The sequence below is a fragment of the Rhynchophorus ferrugineus genome, unplaced genomic scaffold, assembly GCF_030347505.1.
Source record: "Rhynchophorus ferrugineus isolate W39M unplaced genomic scaffold, kcgeb_rfMv2 rfM4, whole genome shotgun sequence".
NCBI classification, from domain to species: domain Eukaryota; kingdom Metazoa; phylum Arthropoda; class Insecta; order Coleoptera; family Curculionidae; genus Rhynchophorus; species Rhynchophorus ferrugineus.
In genome coordinates, this window is record NW_027472583.1 from 44,530,980 (window position 1) to 44,556,718 (window position 25,739).

A 25,739-nucleotide genomic window follows, 5' to 3' on the forward strand; every position below is an offset into this window, starting at 1 on the left:
AATATGAACAACAGTTTTGACATTTATCTAGAAAAATAACATTTTCTATTCAGGGTTACTAGGTTAGTCAGTGTTACAGGAGCTAATCATAGAACGCTCAATCTTGGATTTTCGACATTCAATAGATTTGGTGCCTGATGTGAACAAGTATGTTGCCCAAGCCATAAAACACTTTTAAAGGCTTATATTAATGCGACGACAAATAACGGCCTGGAGGTCCAAAACTAAAGTTCGAAGACCATATATTTCAAGGTTTATCGGATAAAACAGATATAAGTTAGTCCGGGAGCGCTATTGACATCGACACCGAATCTGATTATTATGAAACCTACAATTAACTTACTTACTTAATTAAATCCTTAACTAAATTACTTAATTAAACGAAACTGTTACTGCAGATGTCTACCACGCCAATTGAACATATTTAATGATGATTATTACAAAAATATTGAGTGTTCTCAAGGACACACTGTTGCAATTTAAATGAGTGTCCTCTCACAATCAGCGGACTCACCAAACATAGTATCTGATTTCCACATATTTAGATCGATGCAGCATGGTTTGACAGGATCAGAGTTTCGAAAAGTTGAAGTGCGAAAACGACACATGGTGTCGCTATGTTGTCAAAAAGAAAATGGAAAATATTTTGATTAAGATACATAGTCACACTTTTGGCAATAAGTATTTTTAAAGTAAAAAATAGTCAAAATACATGCAAACATCTAATATTTGATTATTATTTTTAAAAATGTCGGGAAAACTATCTTGTTTTTATGTAATTTCTTGATATTTAATTTCAATGTAAAGGTCGTTATTTCATTATATTACTAGAATATCTCATAAATTCTACTCTCCAAAAAAGCATATTATTAAAGCATTATTTGTAAATAGCATTGTAAGTTTCTAGATATTTGTATTGTTAATAACCACATATGTTTTTAGTTAGAATAAAACTAAAAATATATCCCATCAGAGAGCTATTTGCTCGTACAAGTTTTAACGATTCAAGAGCATATATTTTAAGCTTATCCAGGGTAATAACATTGGGCACCATATACAACATAGTTGTGTATGGCTAGAATAGCTCTGGAACCATAACCATTTCGAAAAAGCATGTGTTATGTCATATCTTGGTAACAGAAGAGAGATCCTTCTTGTAAAACACTCTAACATTCTAAATAATACTATCTAACCTATCATACTTCCAGAAATTATTCCTAATTATACCTCCAACAGCCATTCAGTAGAAAAAAAAGGCTCTTATTATAAGTTACAAGACATTCAAAACTTGCTTCAATTTGCCTTTCCCTTTGTCATCGAATCAATGAAACGTGTGCCATGAACTCACAGCAAACAACATATACAAAGCGTTCAAAGTCTATTCACCCAGATAAAAGAATGGAAAAATTCTTGATACTGGAAAAATACTTCCGTTTTTATATATCGTTTTCTACTACTATCCACAGTTTTGGAAAGAACTTGGTTAAGTATTGGAAATCTGCTTCCATAAAGTTCTTAACAAGGCCAAGTTTAATGTGAAGAAATGGCAATATAATATCAACATCCAATGGATAATCCTGAACTCTCAAGTGGTACTCGGCCAAACCCTTTCAGTACCCATGGCTTGTCATTGTTCAATACACCAGAACCAAAGTAACGCAAATATACATGTTTGAGTCCATTTGTCACGATTTTTCCACGTTTATCGAACAGGTAATAACCACAAACGTAACAAAAACACTTTAAATCGACTTTACAAAGATGCTTCACACGTTCCGAAGCACAATCAGAGCACAAAAACAAGTTGCAAATCATGATTAATGCAACGTCGTCAAGTGACAGCCAAAAACTAGAACCAATTTTGAGATACCGATTGAAAATCTAAATTCAAGGCATCAAATAACGTTGAGAATTGTTCTCATCTGCTCGGGTCCCAAAATAGACCCGAATTTGTAAGCTTGTTTAATTGATAAAAATCAATCAATAAAATAGTTACTATAGAGATTCCACTAACCAAAATATACCTTGAGTATATATTAAAAGGATTTGGTACTTTTGTATTGTAGTTAATATACTATTTTTTGTTAATTCATTTAAAGCTGTAGTAAATGACAATATCCTATTTATTTTACTGCTTCAAAGAACATCTAAAGATGGATTCTCCCTGGACTAGGACCTTATAGTATATTTATTTTATTAATGAAGCATTCTAAACATTTTAGATCTCTGAGCTATTGGTGTCAAAATAATTATATGGCAACATTTTTTAATAAAAACTATTACAGCAGTTTACAACAAAAATATTGAATAGTATAGAAAGTTGTACAACATTCTAGATATAAAAATGTAAAATATCACATAAGATATGATGTAAAAGTTCACTTCGCAGAAATTTCTTAAAACATAATAAACCGTATTTCAGTAATTATTACAAATTTGTAAATATTTTTGTCTACTTATTCTTTACCTTTATCACTTGGATTTTTAGTCGTTCGACTAAAGAAGTAAAATGTTAAAAGCTATTTATCGGCTGCTAATTGTTGGGGTGCCTAACCAATAAAATATTATTCTATCTAAATTTAGGTATGTTTGACATGTTTAAATACTCGTTTCTTATCTAAAGTGAGTAACTTACTTGAGCCAGTTACGTTTTGTTACAGGAGTGTGACAACAGATAGCGTCATATTGATCCGCTACCCATATGATCAGAATGACGTAGAAAGCCGTGGTGGTGTCATTGAAGAATTCCGACATTATAGCTTCGATACCTGCAATAATACGTATAAAATTAACAATAAAACTGATATTATATTTCTAATTTTATGTAAACATTTTTATACTATAATAGGTCTATGAAATAAATTATAATAGTGGGTATACATAGACCGTAGTCTCTTTCTATCTTTCTATATATCACTAACATTCCCTTCATATGAACAAAAAAAAACCTTCGTCAATATGTCCTTAAGATTAATACATACTTTGATGCGATCCGTTAAGAATATATTTGTCTCATACTTTCAAAATGGCTTACATATATGAAGAGGATAAGTATATGCTCCCAAATACTCCAAATAAACATCAGTTTATGTCTTTATTGGTAAAACCTTAAAATCAGGTTATACTCGTACTTTTTGGTGCAATTCAATGGAAAAATTTAGTAAAATAACAGAAAAAGATATTTTATTAAAATAACGCTCCTGACGACACATAGGAAAATATATAATTAATATATATTAAACAGAATACGAATTGCTTCAACATGCAACTTATTATCTTCGACTGACTTCTGCCTCTTCGCACAACCCAAAAAAAATATTTCCTGGATTATACTGAAAAGTAAACTCATATCTACAACTAACCTACTGACTACTCGTTCTTCACTTCCGTTTCAGGAAATTTTCATTCCGTTTCCGCCAACTTATTATAACCAAATAACAGAAAAATTGCACAAAATTGTTTAAAATGTAACACAAACATCATCCATTAATAATATCGTGTTGAAACTGAAGATTGACAATTTAGTGTAAATACTAATTTCAAAAATGAATGCCATAAGACTGACTTCAATGTTACCATGAAAGATAGGAGCAAGTAGTATTAAGCAATCTAGTATTATACTTTGAAAAATTATTATCTGCTCAATTTTTCATAACGAACCTTTGAATGTATAAAAAAAATCGCTCAAGACCCCCGGCCTAACTAATAAAACCTATTCTTTATATAAGTCAATCCTCTTCTAGAGGTCAGTCAACAAATAATAATCAATGATGGCCAGATCTGAAGTATACAGTGGGTTGCAAAAGTGGAATCACCGCAGAGTAAATAGAGTTTCTACAGATGCAATTGGAGAACTGTTTCGTAGCGTCCACTAACTAGACAGTATTTATTGAAATAATTTCCAGTTGTTTTATAGGTTTAGTTGAATTTTTGCTAGTCAATAATTTATCAATTGTTATCAGATGTTTCCTGTTTATTTTTCGAATGCATGATATAAAACTATATCCTTGCTTTATTTAACAATTTAATTTTAGATTTTCCAAAAGGGGAATCATGTTCAAGGACACCATTCAAGAAATACTTCAAAAACGGTTTGATCACGCGAAAGAGTTTAAATATTTAAAAATGCAAATTTTCCATAAGAAGCGTTTCTCAGCTCAACATCGACAGTGAAACCACTTCATATCATCTAGGTCCCCACTTCGATCGACGGTTCAGTTGGTGTTTCCGAATCCAGAAAGCCATCCCGAAAGGTTTGTGACCAAACCAAACCATACCTATTATGTCCTCTACTCTACAGTAGAATCACAACATCCATCAAATGCTTATTGTACACGATGTTAATACGTTCCGTTTTCTTCTATAGTTCTAACGTCTACTTCAAGTTTGTAACACCCAACCATCTGTTCGAAGTTTTCTCAAGTTTCAATCAAGTTTTCCAAAATAAGATTCTCATAAGGAGCATTATTAGCGCTCCATGGTTTGCCAGAAATGTTCACAGAGCAACACTCCAAAAATCAAGCATCGACGTATTTCACAAGCCAACCTAGCTTCGAACCTTCAGAAAATCCACTCATTCGCGAGCTGGTCGATATTCTGGTCGTTTAGCACATGTCACCAGTCAATCCCCCTTTCTCCATCTTGCAACGATCTATTCCGCTGCTGCAGATCTTATTTTTGCCACGAGCGGCATTATCACGTCCTGTATAAACACAAGTTAGCGGACTCACAGTCAGTTTACTAACTGAACTAGCTTAGTCTATCGGGCGCTCATGCTCCATAACAGCTGCCCGGTTGGTGTCATCAAAATTAAGCTGTAGTGATATTTAGTGATCAACTGTGATCCGGTTGGTTTAGTGTCATGGAAAGCCCAGAGGCAGTCTCACGTAATGTACTCAAACTAGTTCCTCCAGGGAGAGACTTACCGGCCGGGTATGCCTCAGGTATTACACGGCTTCGATGCTAGGCCAGAATAAAAAAGGTGATCCAGAGGTCCCTTGAATTTTCTCTTTATTAGCCAATGTCTAAAATCACTGCACATTTTTAAACTAAACTCGGAAAAAGATAGGAGGGGGCATCATCTATATTTTACAATGGCTTAAATGTGTGTCATGAGTTTTATTCTCCTTAGATTTTCTAATCTTACATATAATATAATCCATTATAAAAATAACTATACATAGTTTTTCTCAGTTGTGTACCCTTAAATCATATTTTTAAGAATACTCTTTTCTGCTATTTTCTGTTTTACGGCAAGGAAACAGTCGAGAGGAAACGGGACTGTATCAGCTAACGGATCCCTCATCTCCTTCTCACCACCGCCCACTCGTCTCCCTCTTAGCGAAAAGTTTTCCTTAAAAAAATGTAAATTATCCACTCTGCTCTTCAACAGCATGTCAAAGCATTAACATTTTTATAGAAAACTTTGCGCGCATCTACGATCCCACTTTGACGGTTTCTTGTTTTTAATATTAATACTTTTTTGGTGATTTCGCGGAGAAGTCTGTTGGGAAACTAGTGATATTTATCACAAAATATACGTTGTTTTTTCAAAGTACTTCTATAACAGTAAAAAGTAATTATTTACAAAAAGACATACTAATTTTATAAATCTTGTATATATAAACGGCTTAGCAAAAATGTCGCATACCTTTTTGAAATAAAAAAACGCGGGAAACCCGGCGCGCAAGAAGACGTAAAAGTTGGTTCGGTTAAAGCTTATGTCGATGAAGAATTTTTGAACCTAAAATGTTTTCGTAATATGCGCTACAAATAAATAAATTCCAATAAAACAAAACACATCTAAATCAAGCAAACATGAATAGACGTCAGATCGGTGACATCAAATATATAAACAAATATTTTAGGGTCTATTTTCATTAGACCTGGCCAACGACCTGGCAACTTCAACCTTTATATGGTATTCGTCGTTTCTGTTGTACGTAAATACCGACGTATAATTTTTAAAATCAAAATCTGGCACCGCTGTACAGCAAAATGCCGGCAGAGAAATTCCAAACTGGAAGACAAATCACTAAATATTATATTTGAGACGATATTAAAACGAAAAATGCGAGTCAGTACCGAGCAACAAATTAAATTTGTCTTGTTCGTAATTTAGTTTTGTGTAAATGCCACAAAATTATATTATTTTTGTATTGTGCAGGTAGGCTCGGTACCGATTCCAAACTAATCATTTGTTAGTAGTTAAAATAATATTGTAAATAGATAAATAGGTTTAGGTAGGTATTAAGCTAAATTGTGTGTACATAGCAGAATAAAAGTGCAACCCGAGTGAGGAAAAATAGGAATAAAGAAACAATGATTGAAAATAAGGAGTGCTTCAGGCCCCGGGAGCGATATCTAGCCTAAGCGATTTGACAAATGTTCTAGCTAAACTAGAACAAAAAGTAATTGTAATCCATCGGGAATCGAACCCTCGACCTCAGCTTGGGAGCTCAACGCTCTAAGCATTACACCATAGAAGCAAGTGTCTACAATATTTCTACGCGGTGTTACTGAACGACTTCTGATTTTCCGTCACATCAGCTCAGCAATAACATTATACACAAATATCTGATTTGAGATAAAAATTATGTGAAAACTGTGTACGTGCCTTTGAAATTTTAGGGTTTCCCACGATTTCCCCCTCCCCCCAACAGATACTGACTTGGTTCCAATGGAACCACCTCGCAAGTGCACGGAGAAATCTGCGAACACACATTAAAAAAAAATATAAAGCTGAATATAGAACCTCCTCCTTTTTCGTCGATCGGTTAAAAAACAATATAATCTTGGATTCACAAAAAAGAAACCGTCCTCATACAACGAAACTGGTAGCGAATCAAGATCACCTTGATGTTAGCTCTATTAGATTCATGAAACATAAAACATTGAATAAACATTATGAAATTTATAAACATAATTTAATATAATTATTTCAGAGGAAGGTATTGCAAGGTAGGTAGGTAGCAAGGTATACACTGTTGGAAAACATAGGATTTGTGTAAAGATAACACACAAAGAAGTACAATGGAACTTCCAAGTATTGCTTTTAAAATAACACAGTTTTTAAAAGCATGTAATAAATCAAGACATTTCAATATGTGTATTAAAATTAATATTTCAAAATAAAATTTAAACAGAAAATAAAAATAGAATGAAGACAACAAAAGTTTATTGAACGACATAAACGTTAGAATAACATTTGTTTAGGTTCTGTTAATAATAATATACTAATAATTCATTTTAAATATGTTGTTCGTCATGTTGGAATCAGAAATTGTTTTATTATTGGCGGAAAGTTAGTGTTTCCCCCAAGTTTAAGGACCACTACATCAATAAACTGATAAAGAACTTGAAGGAGCCATCAATTATTGTTATAGACCTTACCTTACACTGATCTAAAAAACACCAACAATTGCATCAACAAAGGTTATAACAAAAAGCATAGCATAGTAAGAGTGAACTATTTCAAATTATTACTCAGTAAATATAAATGAACTGCTTTTTAATTCTAATTTACTTTTCAAAAATAGGCCTACAAAAATTCGTTATAATTCAGAAAATTTAAGGAATACTAATACTATTTTGCAGGTATTACAAATACATTAGAGAGAATGCAGTGATTATATCTAATTTTATAAAGAAAGATGTAGACAAGTAGTAATAGACGAAAGAAATGTACAGTGTAATCAAAATAACTTGAGCATGAACCATAGCAAGAAATAAAACAAGAACTAAAAGTAAACAGCTAATTATGCTCCCTAATGAAAGTAAAATACATTATTGGGATATACAACTATTAACTAGGTGGGTTAGGCCTCCAGGGGATACCACTACATCAAAACGCCTACAACTTTATGTCAGAGATAGTGTAGAAAAGAGTTTAATATAAATATAACAAAACAACTCTAGCCTACAAACTATTCTGGCTATATAATTAACAGTCATAATAAATATTTAGTTGACACTATAAACAGTGGATGTACCATGATGTTAAATTAAATTATATTTTATATATTATTTGTGCTTTAGTATTTTATTTACATTAGAATTTTGTTCAATGTAAAAGCCAGAATAAACCAAAAGTCATTTGGTGCAGCAACAATGCAACGGTTTGACGACATACATTTCGATGACGTAAATGTACTACGAGTGTATACGAATAATAGACTATATCAACCTTACTAATAGAAGACGAGACAACCCACTAGTGCGAACTAACAGCAGTAGTGTAATAGCATGTAATAAGTTGAATTGACATTAAATAATATTGAATGTCAAAACGAAATAGAAGAAGTATGTTAAACAAAAATTATCCGAGCCGAGAATAACATATAGATAATGGCTTTTTGAAAAAACGCCAAAATATCATTATGTTATAAGATTTTGATATAAAACTCTCTTAAGGTTGACAAAAATATTGTTAATCTTTGACAAACTGAGGGTTATGTAGTAGAATATTTTAAAACTACGTCAAATAAAAAAAGGTGAAAATGATGCCTGCATACCGTAAGGACATAGAATCCAGCAGATCAACCTGGCGAACTCTCATCGAGAGAATACAATGAAAAGCATAGGTCAGACAAATAGATCAAAGAAGAAATAATCCAAGTTTCTTGCAAAAATTATACCAAAAAAAAAATAAGATCAGAGCGAGCACAATTGTCCACCGCTGAACAAAGAAAAAAAACTCTATTGTATCTTTGGTAGCATCGTGTCGGGGAATACACAACAGTTCAACGAAAGAACGTCGAAATCTGGGTATTTTACGGAAAAATACGCGCGGCGGGCGGGGTGATGTAAGGGTGGGCGAGGGGGATGCGGAGGTTGGGGCCATCAGGATCGGTTGGTCCTCGGCGTAGGTCGCAATAGCAACTGGTTGCTAGCGCGCCCGTTTCCGATAATCCTCATGCCGTGAGTTCTCCAAGGGTCTGGATACAGAGAGTAAAAATATAAATAAATAACAAAAGAATCCTTGTTTACGTTTAGATTGGAATTTCCGTCGTCGGTTTTCTTTTGCTGTTTATTATCGATTGTCCGAAAACTAATTGCGTATTTTCGGATTTATTCTTTTTTGAGGCTTTTTATAATTCTCCAGCTTAGGGTATATTCTCTTCTCACAAATGTCTTAAATGACAATATTCTTATAGCGTTTATATATTTTTTAAGGAAACGCTGTATGATATCAGGGGCTGTCATGTTGGAACGCACTTTTTCTTCATTTCCAGTTTGATGAATTGAAATTCGTTTTAATACCAGACAATATTTTCCTGGTGTAGTTTTAGCGCACTGCTATATATAAATTTCAAATCACTGCCTATTATATTATATTACTCTGATTCAAAATGTCGAAAACAACAGTCACAATTAGAAACTGATTGCGTCTCTAATCAGTTACTTTGAACATGAACGAAATAATGAGATTACCAGTAAAATGCATTAGAGAGATAAGCATTGATAATATTAAATATTAAGTTACTGCGATTCTGTTGGAAATGTTTAAGCGTGTTTCAGCTGCGCTGAATTAAAAATGATTAATATGGATACTCTACGACTAAAATCTGTCAACAAATTAATAATATGGAATTATGAATATGTTAGATCCACTAAAGAGAAACAACACGTCAACATACGAGGCGGGTAACGAATCAAGATCATCTTGATATTAGCTGTATTCGAGATCAAATTTATGAGGTGTATAAAAACAGTAAGTACACAAATAGTTTTTTCGATATAATCATAAGTTAATAGAATTATTTCAGAGGAAATCGCTAGCCTGTAAAGTATCCACAGAAAACTTAGGTACATGCAGCTCTTTGGGAGATGTAACTCATCCCTTCATAACAGATAAATTCGCTCGAAAATGAATATTACGTTTTTACAAAATGCATTTACCAGTGTATTCGCCAGTATATTATTGCAAGGACTATAACAGGTCAATTGAAAAGTCCCCGACCTACCATAGTAAAATACAATTTTTTGGCAAAACTAGTTTTACTGATTCAACATAATTCCCTTCAAAGGTGATAAACTGATTATAGCTACCCTCCAACTTTTCGATACCATTTTTGTAGTACGATTTGTGCTTTGCTTCAAAATAGGCCTCACTTTCGGCGATAACCTCTTTTTCGACGAAAATTTCTTCCCAGCGAGCATTCTTTTGAGATCTGAGAACAGGAAATAGTCGCTGGGGGCCAAATCTGGAGAATACGGTGGATGAGGAAGCAACTCGAAGCCCAATACATGGATTTTTGCCATCATTTTCACGGACTTGTGACACAGTGCATTGTCTTTGGTTTTTCGGCGATTTTGTCCTTCAAACAGTCCAATAACGCTATGTAATAGTCGCTGTTGATGGTCCTTCCTTTTTCAAGGTAGTCAATGAAAATTATTCCATGCGCATCCGAAATACAGACGCCATAACCTTGCCAGCCGACACTTCCGTTTTCCCAAGCTTTGAAGCAGGTTCATTGCGTGCAGTCGACTCGGATGACTGTCGATTGGACTTTGGAGTGAAATGATGGAGATATGTTTCATCCATTGTTACACATCGACAAAAAAACTCGGGTTTATTACGCTTAATCATCTTCAAACACTGCCCCGAATCATCAACTCGTCGTTGATTTTGATCAAAAGTGAGGTGAGGTGAGGGCACCCACTTTGCACAGAGCTTTCTCATACCCAAATATTCGTGAACGATATGATGTACACGTTCAGTTCATATCTTTAGAGTGTCTGCTATTTCATTCAATTTCAATTTACGGTCAGTTTTTGCTTCAACTGTATATTTTCCCTTCAAAAAGCAATATTTTATCAACACGCGAAATTCCTTTTTATCCATTTTTTTCACAATAACAAACGTTGCTTCACTCTAAATGTTATAACTCACAAACTAATGATCCGACAGCTGTCAAATTTATACACGCATCTTCTGAGGGTTAGGGCTAACTAAAAAACATATGGATTTAATTCTAGTAGCGCGATATATGTGTCAGGCCGGGGACGGATTGACCTGTTACACTGTAAGGGGACAAATCATTTAAAAGGTGTAAAAATAACCCCCAAAGAGGTCTAATGGAACTCCCTATAATAAAGAGCCTATAGAGAATCTGTTATTTCAATTTGTTTATCTTGACGAGACTTGGATATTTCAAAATGATACATTAGGCTATTCCTGGCAAGACCCTAATAAAAAGAGTGTAAAGACAACAAAAGTTGATTGGAAAAAGATAAAAGTCAGGTTAACATACGCCTGTAACGCCCTTAACATAATCTTCGATAACGATTCTGATCACTTGAGCATCCAAAGTAATACAGCCAGCGAAGTCGATGCTGAATTACCTGTTTTCAGCCGGACAGTGATGACGAAATACCGCTTCCGGAAATGCCCCATACAAAGGCTTTATGTTATATAGGTAAAGATGGAGCAATAGAATGACAAAAAGACCCACATAGAAGCCATATTCGTAGCAGAGCTCAAAATATTATTACACATTTTCCAGGTGTGAAGATGGTTGCTAAAGACAAGAAGTCACCTGTTGAGTGTTTTAGTTTATTTATTTCGGATGATATGACTGGCGAGATTGTGAATTGCACTAATGGGAAAATACGTGTTCAAATTACTAATGATAATGTACAGAGACAGCAAAGGAACAGATGAAAGCACTTTTTGGATTACTCTTTGTATCAATCTTGTCTGCTTGTGAAGCAGTCTGGTTCTGGTCGTCAAAGTACTAGAGATTTACGGGCCACTGATGGCACTGGGATTAGCATTTTTTCGAGATACAATGAGTAGAAACAGATTTTTTCTTGTTGAATAACTTGAGATTCGATAGTGTAAGTACATGAAGCGAGAGAATAAAGACTGATCGTTTAGCTCCAGGAAGAAACATTTTTGGAACTTTTTATAAAAACTATGAAGATACTTATATTCCATATGAAAACCTTACAATCGATGAAAAACTAGTTGGTTTTAGAGGACGATGTGTCTTACGCCAGTACATTCCTTCAAAACCGGCAATGTACGGTATTAAAAAGTCTGCTTTAGCAGATAGCAATACATTTTACACGCTAAATAAGGAAATATATTGGAAGAAAAAGCCCTAAAATAGTCCTTTCGCTTGTAAGCAACAAGCCTTATGATCTTGCGGATTAGTACAAAGTATATCACAATCATCTCGGAATGTTGCCATGGACAATTTATTTACTAGTTAGGAAATGTATTAAAGAATCGCAAGCTTACGGTAGTGGATACTTTACGTGCCAATAAAACATGTATTCTGTCAGTTTTCAAGAAAAGTCGTGGAACCAAATACATCAATGTTTGGATATCAAAAAGATGTAACTATATTATTTTACGACGCCTCGAAGCCACGTAAACTGATATTTCTGATGTCGTTATTACATCATGATAAAGAAATTTATTCTGCAACAGGAAATAAATAAAAACCACCTGTGATGACATTTTGTAATCAGCCAAAAAGTAGTGTAGTTGACAAGTTAACAATGGAGAGAAACAATAGAAATTTGAGAGGAAAGTTTATTCGCCAATTGAGCTTTTCTTTAGTAAAATACCATTTGTATACAACAGGACAAAATCGAAAACCTTACGCAACAGTATCAAGTGTAGAATTAGTAAATACTTTGAAGATTATTCTGAAAATGTAAAAGAACCTCCTGAAAAAAGGCCTAACGTGATGCAGAGATGCTCAAAATGCCATAGAAAGGGCGTTTTCACATCTGCCGGCACCGACACGACGAAGATATCGGTGGACGCGTAATCTCACGTGAACAAATGGAAGCCTTTCATACTCGCCTATATGTCGGTACCGTGTCGTTGTCGGCGGGCAGCAATCGGTCTTCTCGTGTCGGCGCCGATTTTTATTGTGTAAAGAGATATTTTTAAGGCTAAAAGAGGACAATGTCTAGCTTTATATATAGAAAAAGTGCACAGACTTGTAAACAAAATAAACAATGACCTAAATGCCAAAGATATTGTTCGGCTGCTTTTCTAGATATATCTCAGGCTTTTGATAAAGTATGGCATACGGACTTGCAGGTTAAACTAAAGAAACTTCTCCCTCATCCGGACTATCAGTTAATAAAATCGTATCTCACTGATAGACATTTTATTGTACATGAAGGCGGTGAACATACCAACTTAAATCCCATATATTCAAGAGTTCCGCAAGGTAGTGTACTAAGTCCAGCACTGTATCTTCTGTATACGGCCGATCTGCCCACCACAAAAATAACTACTGTGGCAACATACGCAGACGACACAGCAATCTTGGCATCCCATGAAGATCCAATCACAGCATCAATAAACCTACAAACCCACCTGGATCAAATACAATTATGGTTGAAGACATAGCGCATTAAAGTCAATGAAACAAAATCTATCCATGTAACGTTTACCCTGCGTAGAAGAACATGTCCATCAGTGAATATCAATAATCGCCCACTCCCCCAAGCAGAGCAAGTTAAATATCTTGGTATGTACTTAGATCGACGCCTAACCTGGAAGAAGCACATACTCCATAAACGAAAACAACTTCGACTGAAATTATATCAAACGTATTGGCTCATCGTGCGCAAATCCAAGTTATCATTAGATAACAAGGTGTTGCTGTATGAGTCCATACTCAAGCCTATTTGGTCATATGGAATCCAACTATGGGGTAATAAAAAAGTAATAATAAATAAAGCAAATCTAATATATCCATCATTCAACGGTTCCAAAATAAAGTGTTGCGTGCCATTGTTGATGCTCCGTACTATATTTCAAATAAAGTGATATAACGCGATATTCCTCTAGAACCTATAACGAGTGTAATTCAACGTGTTTGTGTGAAGTACTTCGAAAGAGTGTCACTGCATCCCAATGTACTCGCTAATCAGCTAAATATGCGACGTGATAGTGAAGTGAGTAGACTAAAACGTTTAACACCACCTGATCTGATTACTGAACATATATAAACTTTAGAATAAGCCTTACAATAAGACTAATTAGTTAAGATAATATTTTATACAGAAGATCGCGTAATGAAGTGACTTTCTGCATGCCATGTAAATATAATATAGACATAAGAAATACTTATTGCCTATAGGGCAGATTGTGGAATCACAAAGAGTAAAAAAAATGATATTGTAACACTAATTGAATTAGTAGAATGAAAGTATTCTATGTGGAACAATACTAATGAAAATGATAGAAACAAAATACGGTGTCGTGTCGGTGCCGGCAGATGTGAAAACGCCCAGAGAACGACAGAAAAACTAAATACAGATGAACAAAGTACATAAGGTATATAATGTAACTTTTAAAAATATAAGTTTTTTTTAAATTTTGTCATTAAAACTCATAAAAATGTTTAATTCTGATTTTTATTTAAACATGATGGTTATAATATAGAAATAATATTAGATGAATAACATTCACTAACAAAATTGTACATGCAAATTTTATGACATTTTACAGTCTAGGGTCTAGGACACACTCGACCTAGTATAGAGCAGGTTTGTTAGTCACTTGGTACACGGAAGGTTAATTGTAATCGACAAATATCTGTGCCTTTTTCGTTCGCTTATAAATCGATATCAAGGGACCTGAGAAAATATGCTGTAAAAAGATATAACAAAAGAACCCCCAATAGTAAAATAATAGAAAAAGTAAGGCCTAATGACAGAACTTTGTCCTAATGGCAATTTACAAAGCCCTCAAGATTAATTCATGGTTCTAGTTACTATGACGGTTGCTCCATTCCTTTATATCAAACGTCGTTGAAGCCGCGTTATCATTCCAGCACCACCACCGCCGCCACCACCAGTGACAAACTCGCCATAGTTGTTTGCGCGTATAATCAAAGCCCCTTCTGCCTCCTAGCTACTTCAAAAAACCTCCCCTCGACCCCATCCGTGGAAGCGACGCCGCGTCGTCGCCTCCTCGCCGACATTAACAGAAATAATCTTTGACAGCTTTTTATTAAACTCATTATGCGCGCAAATTCCGCCGGTCCCATAATTTTATTCATCGAGGGGCGGCTCGGGCCGTGACGGCAGCCCCGCCACGACAAGGGCGAGGCGGCAGCGACGGGCAAAGGGGGGAAGGGGGGTTGCGAGGACGCGGTTGTTTAACGGCGCCCTTTCGCTCCGTCCCGTTGACGCGAGCCGCGACGCCTCGCATACGTAATCCGGCGTCGCGACGTCCTCCTCATATTAACGACGAAAAATTATAATTGAAACGATTTCGAACGGGCCGGAGCTGGAGGCGCTGACGCCTATTCATTTTATACCCGCCGACATTGAAAAGGCATATAACTATATATCGTATCTATTCTTAGGTATGATAATGATATTTTTATCCAAGTAGGAAATAGTGTAATCAGATTTTAAAAAATAGCAAACTAACAGGTCAATTGAAAAGTCCCCGGCCTGATACATAGATGGCGTTACTAGAATTAATTGTCGGATCACTAGTTTGTGAATTACAAACTAGTGTATTTTGTATTATATAGTTATAATATTTTGTATTTTGTTTATTATAGTATTTTTTTTATTTATATTATAGTATTTTGAGTGAAGCAACTTTTGTTACTGTGAAAAAATTGATAAAAAGGAATTTCGCGTGTTCATAAAATATTGCTTTTTTAAGGGAAAAAATACAGTTGAAGCAAAAACTTGGCTTGATGTCGAGTTTCCGGACACTGCTCCAGGAAAATCAACCATCAAGGGTTGCTAAGCTATGTTTAGACGTGGTGAGCACCGAAGCCGGTGGACGCAGTGGACGCCCAAACGAGGTTGTTACGGACGAAAACATTTAAAAATCCACAAAATGATTTTGAATGACCGTAAATTGAAATTGAATGACATAGCAGACACTCTAAAGATATCAACTGAACGTGTACATCATATCATTCACGAATATTTGGGTATGAAAAAGCTCTGTGCAATGTGGGTGCCGCGCGAACTCAGTTTTAACCAAAAGCAACGACGACCTGATGATTCAGAGCAGTGTTTGAAGATGATCAGACATAATAAACCAGATTTTTTTACGTCGATATGTGACAATGGATAAAACATGGCTCCATCATTTCACTCCGAAGTCCAATCGACAGTCATCCGAGTGGACTGCACACGATGAACCCGCTCCAAAGCGTGGTAAAACGCAACAGTCGGTTGGCAAGGTTATGGCGTTTATATTCTAGGATGCACATGGAATAATTTTCATTGACTACCTTGAAAGAGGAAGGACCATCAACAGCAACTATTACATAGCGTTATTGGGCCGTTCGAAGGAGGAAATCGCAGAAAAACGGCCGCATTTGAAGAAAAAGAAAGTCCTACTTCACCAAGACAATGCACCGTGTCAGAAGTTAGTGAAAACGATGGCAAAAATCCATGAATTGCTGTCTCATCCACCGTATTCTCCAGATTACCCCAGAGACTACTTCCTATTCTCAGACCTCAAAAGAATACTCGCTGGGAAGAAATTTTCGTCGAATGAAGAGGTGATCGCCGAAACTGAGGCCTATTTTGAATCAAGGGACAAATCCCTTGATTCAAACAAAGGACAATCAAGTACTACAAAAATGGTATCGAAAAGTTGGAGGGTCGCTATAATCAGTGTATCACTCTTGAAGAGAACTATGTTGAATAAAAAAACTAATTTTGCCAAAAAAATTTATTTTACTATGGTAGGTCGGGGACTTTTCAATTGACCTGTTATAGTCCTTGCAATAATATACTGGCGAATACACTGGTAAATGCATTTTATAAAAACGTAATATTCGTTTTCGAGCGAATTTTTCCTTCTCAATTTACTAGTTAGCACTATCCTGGATAAAAATGAGACCGAATGCTGTTTAATGCATCGCAACATGTAACAGAAATCGATTTGTGTTGGTACTGGCCGACACTGTTGTATGTCTGCTACATTTATTCAAAACATTAATGATAATAATTATATAGAGGTCCTAAACCGGCAAATGCTGTTTTGGCATTTGTTTTGATACGTTTCTAACTACTGTTTAATATTTGTAATTAATTTGATTGAAAATGTGAACGCCTTTAAATAGCGGGAGTCAAGAACTGACGGCATCTCTAATCAGTTACATCAAACAGGAATCAGGTGATGTTGGTTCCCTGTTACCAGCAAAACGCATTAGAGATGGATAGTCTATTCAAAACAGTAGTGAACTCACGTCATCAATATGTGCCTATCGAAAGTTGTCCGTTTGTCAAACGTATGTAAAATTCTTCAAAATACGACAATTACGGGTTTATAAACCGGCAAATGTTGTTTTAACGCTATGTTTTAACACATCTCAAATCTCATCGGTTTTTATTCAAAATATTTTTGGTGTGTTGCATTAGTACGGCAAAGTAACTAAAATATCTAAAAAAAAAACAATATAACCTTAAATTCACCAAATAGAAACCGTTATTATGCGAAACGGGTGATGAATCAAGATTAGCTTGATAGCTGTATCAAATATAGGAAATGTATAAAAACAGTAAGTATTTTTTTTCAATTGAAACATAATTTGATATAATTATTTCAGGCAATAAAGGAATTATTCTGAAAAGTATCCATAAACAGCTGAAAGATATGCAGCTATTTGAGAGATGTAGATGAATGATGTTTGAGAGATTATCATCCCTTCATGCACTGTTGGGTAATATAGGATTTAAGTAGTGTAAAGATAACCTATTAAGGTGATTAATGGAACTCCAGTCACTGCTTTTAAAAGAATACAATTTTTAAAAACATATAACATCAAGGAAGAATTATTATATCAATTTGTATATTTAGATGAGACATGAATATTTCAGAATGATAGATTGGGTCACTCATGGCAAGATGATAATGAATATAGTGTAAAGACAACAAAAGTTGATTGAAAAAGGTAAACTTTGGAATAACTATCAATTAGGTTTTTTAGTCATAACAAAAATTAATAATTCATTGCACATGCTGGAAACAGGAATGGTTTTATTCCTGCTGCAGAATTAGTGTTTTCCTCTAAGTCAAGGGTTAAAGCACATAAAATAAGTCTTGAAGAAACCATGTTAAAGAATGAACTATTTGAAATTGCTAATCGGTAAATAGAAATGAAATATTAAATTGTATTCTATGCTGTTATTTACTTTTTTAGAAATAAGCCCAAGAAAATATACATGGTAGATCAGATTGCTGAACGTTATGGCCACAGAATATTACGTCTTTCTCCCTATCACCGCATATTTAATACAATTGAGTTGATATGGGGTATTGTACAGAATTATTACAATAGACATTCAAGTCGAGAAGGATATTCGAAGAGGGTGATGAAAGAAAAAACAACTAAAGGTCAGTATATAACTAATACACTATAACTGTAGGAAATTGTAGTATAGAGTATAAAGGCTTTATTTGCATACGTTTTATTGTTCAGAATATCCATGAACGTTTGGTTAAAATGAATAAGGAGATAAGATAGATATATTAATGCAGTAATTGATAAAGTTTTATCAAGACAGATGTATACAGGTAGTAACAGAACAAAATAAGGAGATATACAGTTATATCAAAATGATTTTACAAAGAAATATTGCATCGAAGGACGCAAGAACTGAGCGTAAAGGGTGTATACATATACTCTCTGAGACCAGTATAATACATTACTCACATATACAATTGTTAATTAGTATTAAGTATTAAGTATGCAAGACGGGTGGCGAATTACGATTACCTCTATTCGAGATCAAACTTACGAAATGTGTAAATAGTGAGTAGTTTTTTTTTTCGATATAAACATTATTTAATACAATCAGTTCGAAGAAAACTGTTCCCACCATATTCTCACTGCATTCGTCGCCAGTTATAAATTGCTAGGAGATATAGGATTTAAAAGGTGTAAAGGTAAACTGACGAAGAGGGCTGATGGATCCAGACATTGATTTTTTAATTTAATCTAATTTTTAAAAGCCTATAATCAAATTAAGGAAGATTCCTTATATAATATATTACTAGATGAAACTTACTCATGGCCACTCATGGCAAGATGATAATAAAAATATGGTAAAAACAACAAAAGTTGATGGAAAAAGGTAAAATTAAAATAGCATTTTATTAGCATATGTATAATATATGATATATATAATATATGTATCAGATTGTACTATAATGTTAAAATAAATTATATTTGATAAAATTTTTGTTCAATTATCTTATTTAGATTAGATTTTTTTGTATGTCAGAGCCAAACTGAACTAAACCTCAGAGTTAATTCGGCAACACTGCAATATTTCGACGTCACAAATACCCATGATGCATTACTGAAAAAAACTTACTTAAAAAATACTTGTGTTCTCAATCCATTCAATTCATAACTGCCATCACTGACGAATTTTTAGATCAGAGGAAAACAAAAACAGTGTAACTATAATTGCTACATGTAATAAATCGTTGAAAAACAAAATTTTCCAAAAAAACAAAGCTAAAAATAAAATAAAACCTAAAAGGGATGCCTTCTATACATTGGTGATATAAACAATGCCTATTCTTGTTATATCCATGCGTTTTACTCAATATAAAATATATTCTGTCAACCGCGGTAATTAGAAAATTTTATCAGTTTCTGAATATTGTTACCAAGCATATATAATGAATACACGTCATCGGATCTTTTTTGCAGAATAAATATAATTTGGATGTAGATAGTTGAAAACATAAAACATTAGATATAAGGAATTCTATTTTTAACCAACTTCAAAAACGGAGGAGGTTCTATGTTCGACACATACCCATGGGTGGACCCATTGGAACCAAGTCAGGATATGATGGTGAAATCAGATGAAATCGAGGAAAACTCTCAAATTTCAAAGCTCCGCACAATGCTTTCGCATATTCTTTATTTAAAATAATCAGATATTTGTGTATGATGTTATTACTGAGCTGATGTGATGGAAGACACAACCCCTAACCCTTAGGAGTTAGAGGATATTTCTTTAAATATTTTCACTTCACTTCTTCACCTTTACTTGGCCTACCCATTGTAATACTTACTAAAATAACTGAGTAATTTATCGACAAAATATATAACACTATAAAAGAGAAAATAAAATATAAAAAAATTGAACCGACTTCAACAAATAAATAAGGAACTCACTAAAAAATAAAAATAATCAAACTTTGATATTTAATACAAAAAAAAAACGTTTTAAAATAAAATATGTACATAATAATCGTTGTAATAACTAAATAAAAATAAACAAAAACCATATTTAAGCTTTCTACTACACGTATATTCTATTAGATACACACAATTTAGCTTAATACATACCTAAATCATGTTATCTATGTACTATATTATTTTAACTACTACGAACTGATCATTTGAAGTCGGTACAGAGTCCAATAGAAAAATAATAATATCTTTTATTTTTATTTTATCTTTAATTTTTATCTTATACATAAAATTAAATTACGAACACAACAAATCTAATTTGTTGCTTATTTATTATTATAATAACAATATATTTATATACAAGAATTGCCTATTTAATAGCATAAGATAAATTACAAATTCAGTTTACTTTTAGTGAGTATTGATCTTATATAACATAACATCACCCATTATATTGCTATTTGTTGTGCGTTTTCAATTAAGATTGATTATGTTTGAAATCAAACTACACGATGTTCACTAATGGGTGATACAATAGCATTTTGATTGTCCCTTATCAAAGTTTGATTTGATCTAAGGGGGTTGGGATTAGGGAGATCCGTTATCTAGTTACCGCATATCATCGACGCTTTCGGTCACTCGATGCCACCGTCCGAATAGTTCTGCAGATCTTCGAATAACATCAATTTGTCTGCGTAATTGAAAGGCAAACGCGTCGATTGCTTTCCACCCGACGATTTTATCAGGAATGTCTTCTGCGACATTTCTTACTTTGATTGGTTGAGATTGCTTGTGGCACGACTAGAAATCTTCTTCATGGATAATTTCGAAATACTATAGCCCATTAATTAATAATAGTTAGTGGTAGTATCTTATGCCTGTCTCATACAAACCTATATTTTAAACTATTCCGAGTAGTTATGAGTCATATTGTAACTTGAATAATGGTATGAATGGTTGGATATCTGCGACAACTAGTTTGAACAAATAGGTAGAACTTTTTGCTAATTCTTTCTAGCTCAGCTTTATTGTAATTAGCAAAACATTATACTTATATTTGGCTATAGTCTTGCGTATAAATATTCATAACAATGTAAAATAACAAGATTTAAATTATATACCAAAAAAAAAATATATATATATTTATATATATATATATATATATATATATATATATATATATATATATATATATATATACATATATATATATATATATATATATATATATACATATATATATATATATATATATATATATATATATATATGTACATATATATATGTACATATATATATATATATATATATATATATATATATATATATATTAATTATTTATAAACGATATTTTCATCGAATGAAACAAAGGACAAATCGTACTAGAAAAATGATATCAAAAATTTGGAGGGTCGCTATAATCAGCGCATCACCCTTGAAGGGAATTAAGTTGAACAAAAAAAACTAATTTTGACAAAAAAATGTGTTTTACTATGGTAGGCCGAGGACTTGTAATCCAGTAAATCATAATCAAAAAACCCATAAGAAAGGGTCGTATCATCAGGGGACTTGGTCATCCACCTACTGCCAAGTAACAGAACTGGATAAAATCAAAAAGCTTCAATAAATTACCAGAACTAATTGCCGCGAAACGTTAAAATAATATGCTCGTATTACGTGACAGATTATGGATGATAATGATATACGAAAATATGGATTTTGCGTCCTCGATAACCAACCCGCTCGACCGCCCAACTCCCCCCACACACACATCATACCCCACAAACAAGCCATAATTGGCGGCCGGTGCAATCAGAAACTCCGATATTTTACACCACTATTAAACAATTATCGGCAACACTCGCGGCTACCGTCGACCCAGCCATAATTAACCTGATGTAGTCCGGTGCTGACGGACGATCTCGTCCCCTGCCAGCTCAGCCACCAGCCGCCACAGTCCCCGACGAGCCGTCGACGACGCCACCACCACCTCCTCACGTTCGCGGGCATCAATCAGCCACGACACACCATAGCCATTCGATACGCGCATCAATCATCAAAGAGCTCGACGAAGTGTATTAAAAAAAATGAAGGATGTGGTGGCTGGCAAGGGGGGCAGGACGGGCGAGAACGGGGGGCCGCCGATAGATAGGCAGGGGCAAATTTATTAATACGAACCGCGATCGCAATTTCAATTTACCGGCGTGCGAAGGGAGTCGCGTGGTGAGGAGTGTGAGGGATGTTTCTCGGAAGAGGTGGGAGCGGGGGTGTTTCCGTTGTCGGCTTGTTTTTTTTTTGTACGACGATGAGGTTGTTTTACTAACTTATTATTTTAATATGATTAATATTCAGACCGTTGAAGAAGATGAAAACAAGTCAAACATAAGTTCAGAAAAAATCTAACAGGTCAATTGATAAGGCTCAGCCTACCATAGTAAAACACATTTTTTTAGCAAAATTAGTTTTTTTTATTCAACATAATTTCTTTCAAGGGTGATACACTGACTATAGCGAGCCTCCAACTTTGCGATACCATTTTTATAGCACGATTTGTCCTTTGCTTCAAAATAGACATCAGTTTCGTCGATCACCTCTTCATTCGACGATTTCTTCAAATGCTATGTAATAGTCCCTGTTGGTGGTCCTTCCTTCATCAAGGTAGCTAATGAAAATTATTACATGCGCATCCCAAAATACAGACGCCATAGCCTTGCCAACCGACTGTTGGTTGGACTTCGGAGTGAAATGATGCAGCCATATTTCATCCATTGTCATATATCGACGCAAAAACTCAGGTTTATTACGCTTGATCATCTTCAAACACTGCTCCAAATCATCAACTCGTCGTTATTTTTGGTCAAAAGTGAGCTCGCGAGGCACCCACTTTGCACAAAACTTTCTCATACTCAAATATTCGTGAATGATATGATGTACACGTTCAATTGATATCTTTAGAGTGTATGTTATTTCATTCAGTTTACAGTCGTTCAAAATCATTTTGTGGATTTTTTAAATGTTTTCGTCCGTAACAACCTCTTTTGGGCGTCCACTGCGTTCACCGTCTTCGGTGCTCATTTCAACACGTCTAAACTTAGCATACCAATCCTTGATGGTTGATTTTCCTGGGGTAGTGTCAGGAAAATCGGCATCAAACCAGGTTTTTGCTTCAACTGTATTTTTTCCCTTCAAAAAGCAATATTTTATCAACACGCGAAACTCCTTTTTATCCATTTTTTCCCAATAACAAAAGTTGTTTCACTCAAAATGCAATAATTCACAAACTAACGATCCGACAATTGTCAAATTTAAACAAGCATCTTTTGAGGCTTAGGGCTGACTAAAAACCATATGGACTTAATTCTAGTAACGCCATCTATGTGTCGGACTGGGGACTTTTCAATTGACTTGTTATTGACGTGTTATTGATGAAAATACGTAGTATCTATATAGACAATGACACAATATATATATATATATATATATATATATATATATATATATATATATATATATATATATATATATATATACCCTGCGGGTAAGCGAGCGGGTTAATAGTTTAGCTCGCTGACAATAACGTACTAGGATCGAATCTCGCTGGAGCCAAAGGTAAATAAAGCATAGTGTTCATCAAAATCAAGCGAGTATTTATTTTTTACATTTGAAATGATATTAAAAGGGAACGTGAATTGTTAAAATATTATTTACGACGCTATTTAATTTTAAGCAAGATTTTGTGTTTCTTTCACGTATTGTTTCACGTGACAGATATATATAAAAAATAAGACTATATGAGTATATAATGAAGTAATGGAAATATGCAGGAGTTTAAATGAATCTAACTACATAATTTGCATAGGTGGAACATATAGGACAAATATAAATTAACTATTAAACTATTAACTATTAAATTAAATTAACTAATATGAGAATTATTAAGAATGAACTCTTAACAGTATATTTGTAAACATTTTAAAGCACTGATTGTGGTGTCTAATAGTTAATGCAATAAGATATGTGACTATATCATATATTTTAGGGCCGCATACTGCATGAAATTTTGGGCATGAGAAAGCAGTCAGCGCGATGGGTACCGCGTTGGACAACAAACGCAACCGTGAGACCACTTCAGAGCAGTGTTTGACGCTGTTTAACCGCAATCCCAAGGAGTTTCTGCGTCGTTTCGGCGCAATAGGGGAAACGTAGATTTACTGGTTCACACCAGAGACCAACGAACAGTTGAAACAGTGGACTTCACCCGGCGAACGTGCTCCGAAGAAGGCGAAGACTGTCTTATTGGCCGGAAATGTGATAGCCACCGGGGTTTACAAAGTGTGATCTATATCGACTATCTGGAGAAGGGCAAAACAGTCACAGGACTGTACTATACCCCATTATTGGGCCAATTCGACACCGAATTGCAGAAAAACAGCATCATTTGGTGAAGACAAAAATACTCTTCCGCCATGACAACGCACCGGCTCACACCTTCGCACTCGCCACGGCCAAATTAATCAAACTGGGCTATGAACTGCTGCTTTATCCACCGTATGCTCCAGATTTGGTCTCGTGCAACTTCTTTTTGTTTCCGAACTTGAAAAAGTCACTCGGCACGTGGAAATTTGAGTCGAATGAGGTCATCGCCGCCACGGAAGCCTACTTTGTAGACCTCGAGAAAACGTGTTTCTTAGACGGGTTAAAGAGGTTGGAACATCGCTGGGTCAAGTGTATCAAGTGTTGAGAAATAAATCGCAACTTTTCCAAAAATTTCCCTTTTCTTTTGGAGGCTAAATACTTATCGGACCACCTTCGTTCGTCTCTCTTCAATGAAGTGTATATTTAACCAATACATGAAATGTTCGAATTTATAAGCTCTGTGCATTCTTAAAAGATTGAAGAAAAAATAACCAGAAAATGTTAGATTACATATCGTGTAACTCTATCGATAGAAATATATCAACGAACCGAAACTGAAACTGAAAAACAAAAGTGAAATTCCTACCGGAAGCAGCTGACAGTAGCCGGCTTCAAAAACACACGACCGTGCCAATCGACAACATAGAACATTGCAGAATCAAAATATCTCAGCTAATTGCGTTAAATTAAAAGATAATATAGGCAGGCCCGAGCGAGTAAATCCCCACAGAAACAAGGTGGAGAAGGAACATAAGGATCGAGAGCAACAGTGAACGGATATAAAACAGGAAGAGAGAGAGAGAGAGACGCGAAACGAGAGCGAGAGAGGGAGTGCGGTCTTCATTCTGTTTTCGCCATTTATTTTAATAAGAGACAAATTCCAGTGTACATAGACGAATTATTCATGGTCCGGCGTTGTCGAATAATTAAAATTAATCTGTAAACAGTTAGAATAACAATGGGCGTTTTAATGTATGCAAAAAAATGCCGGTCGGAGGGTCGCCTTCAACGAGACGGGACGTGTAAATGAAAGCGACGAGCCAACGTCGAAGAGAAGCGTCGTCGTACGAAATGGTAAAATTGACAGACGAATATGCATCAGACGGAGGCTAACTTTAAAATGCATTTTCAGTCTATACTCACCAGAAT

The 25,739-nt window shown here is 34.6% G+C and overlaps 1 protein-coding gene across 3 annotated transcripts in view; it reads right to left on the reverse strand.

The window, feature by feature from the left end:
- Nucleotides 1–25,739, reverse strand: part of LOC143195998 (membralin) — a 177,882-nt gene that overhangs the window by 100,298 nt on the left and 51,845 nt on the right. For all 3 annotated transcript variants that reach the window (XM_076403568.1, XM_076403570.1, XM_076403569.1), the window contains exon 8: nt 2,636–2,768. In XM_076403568.1, coding sequence (XP_076259683.1) covers nt 2,636–2,768 — 133 coding nt within the window. The remainder of the gene's footprint in view (nt 1–2,635; nt 2,769–25,739) is intronic.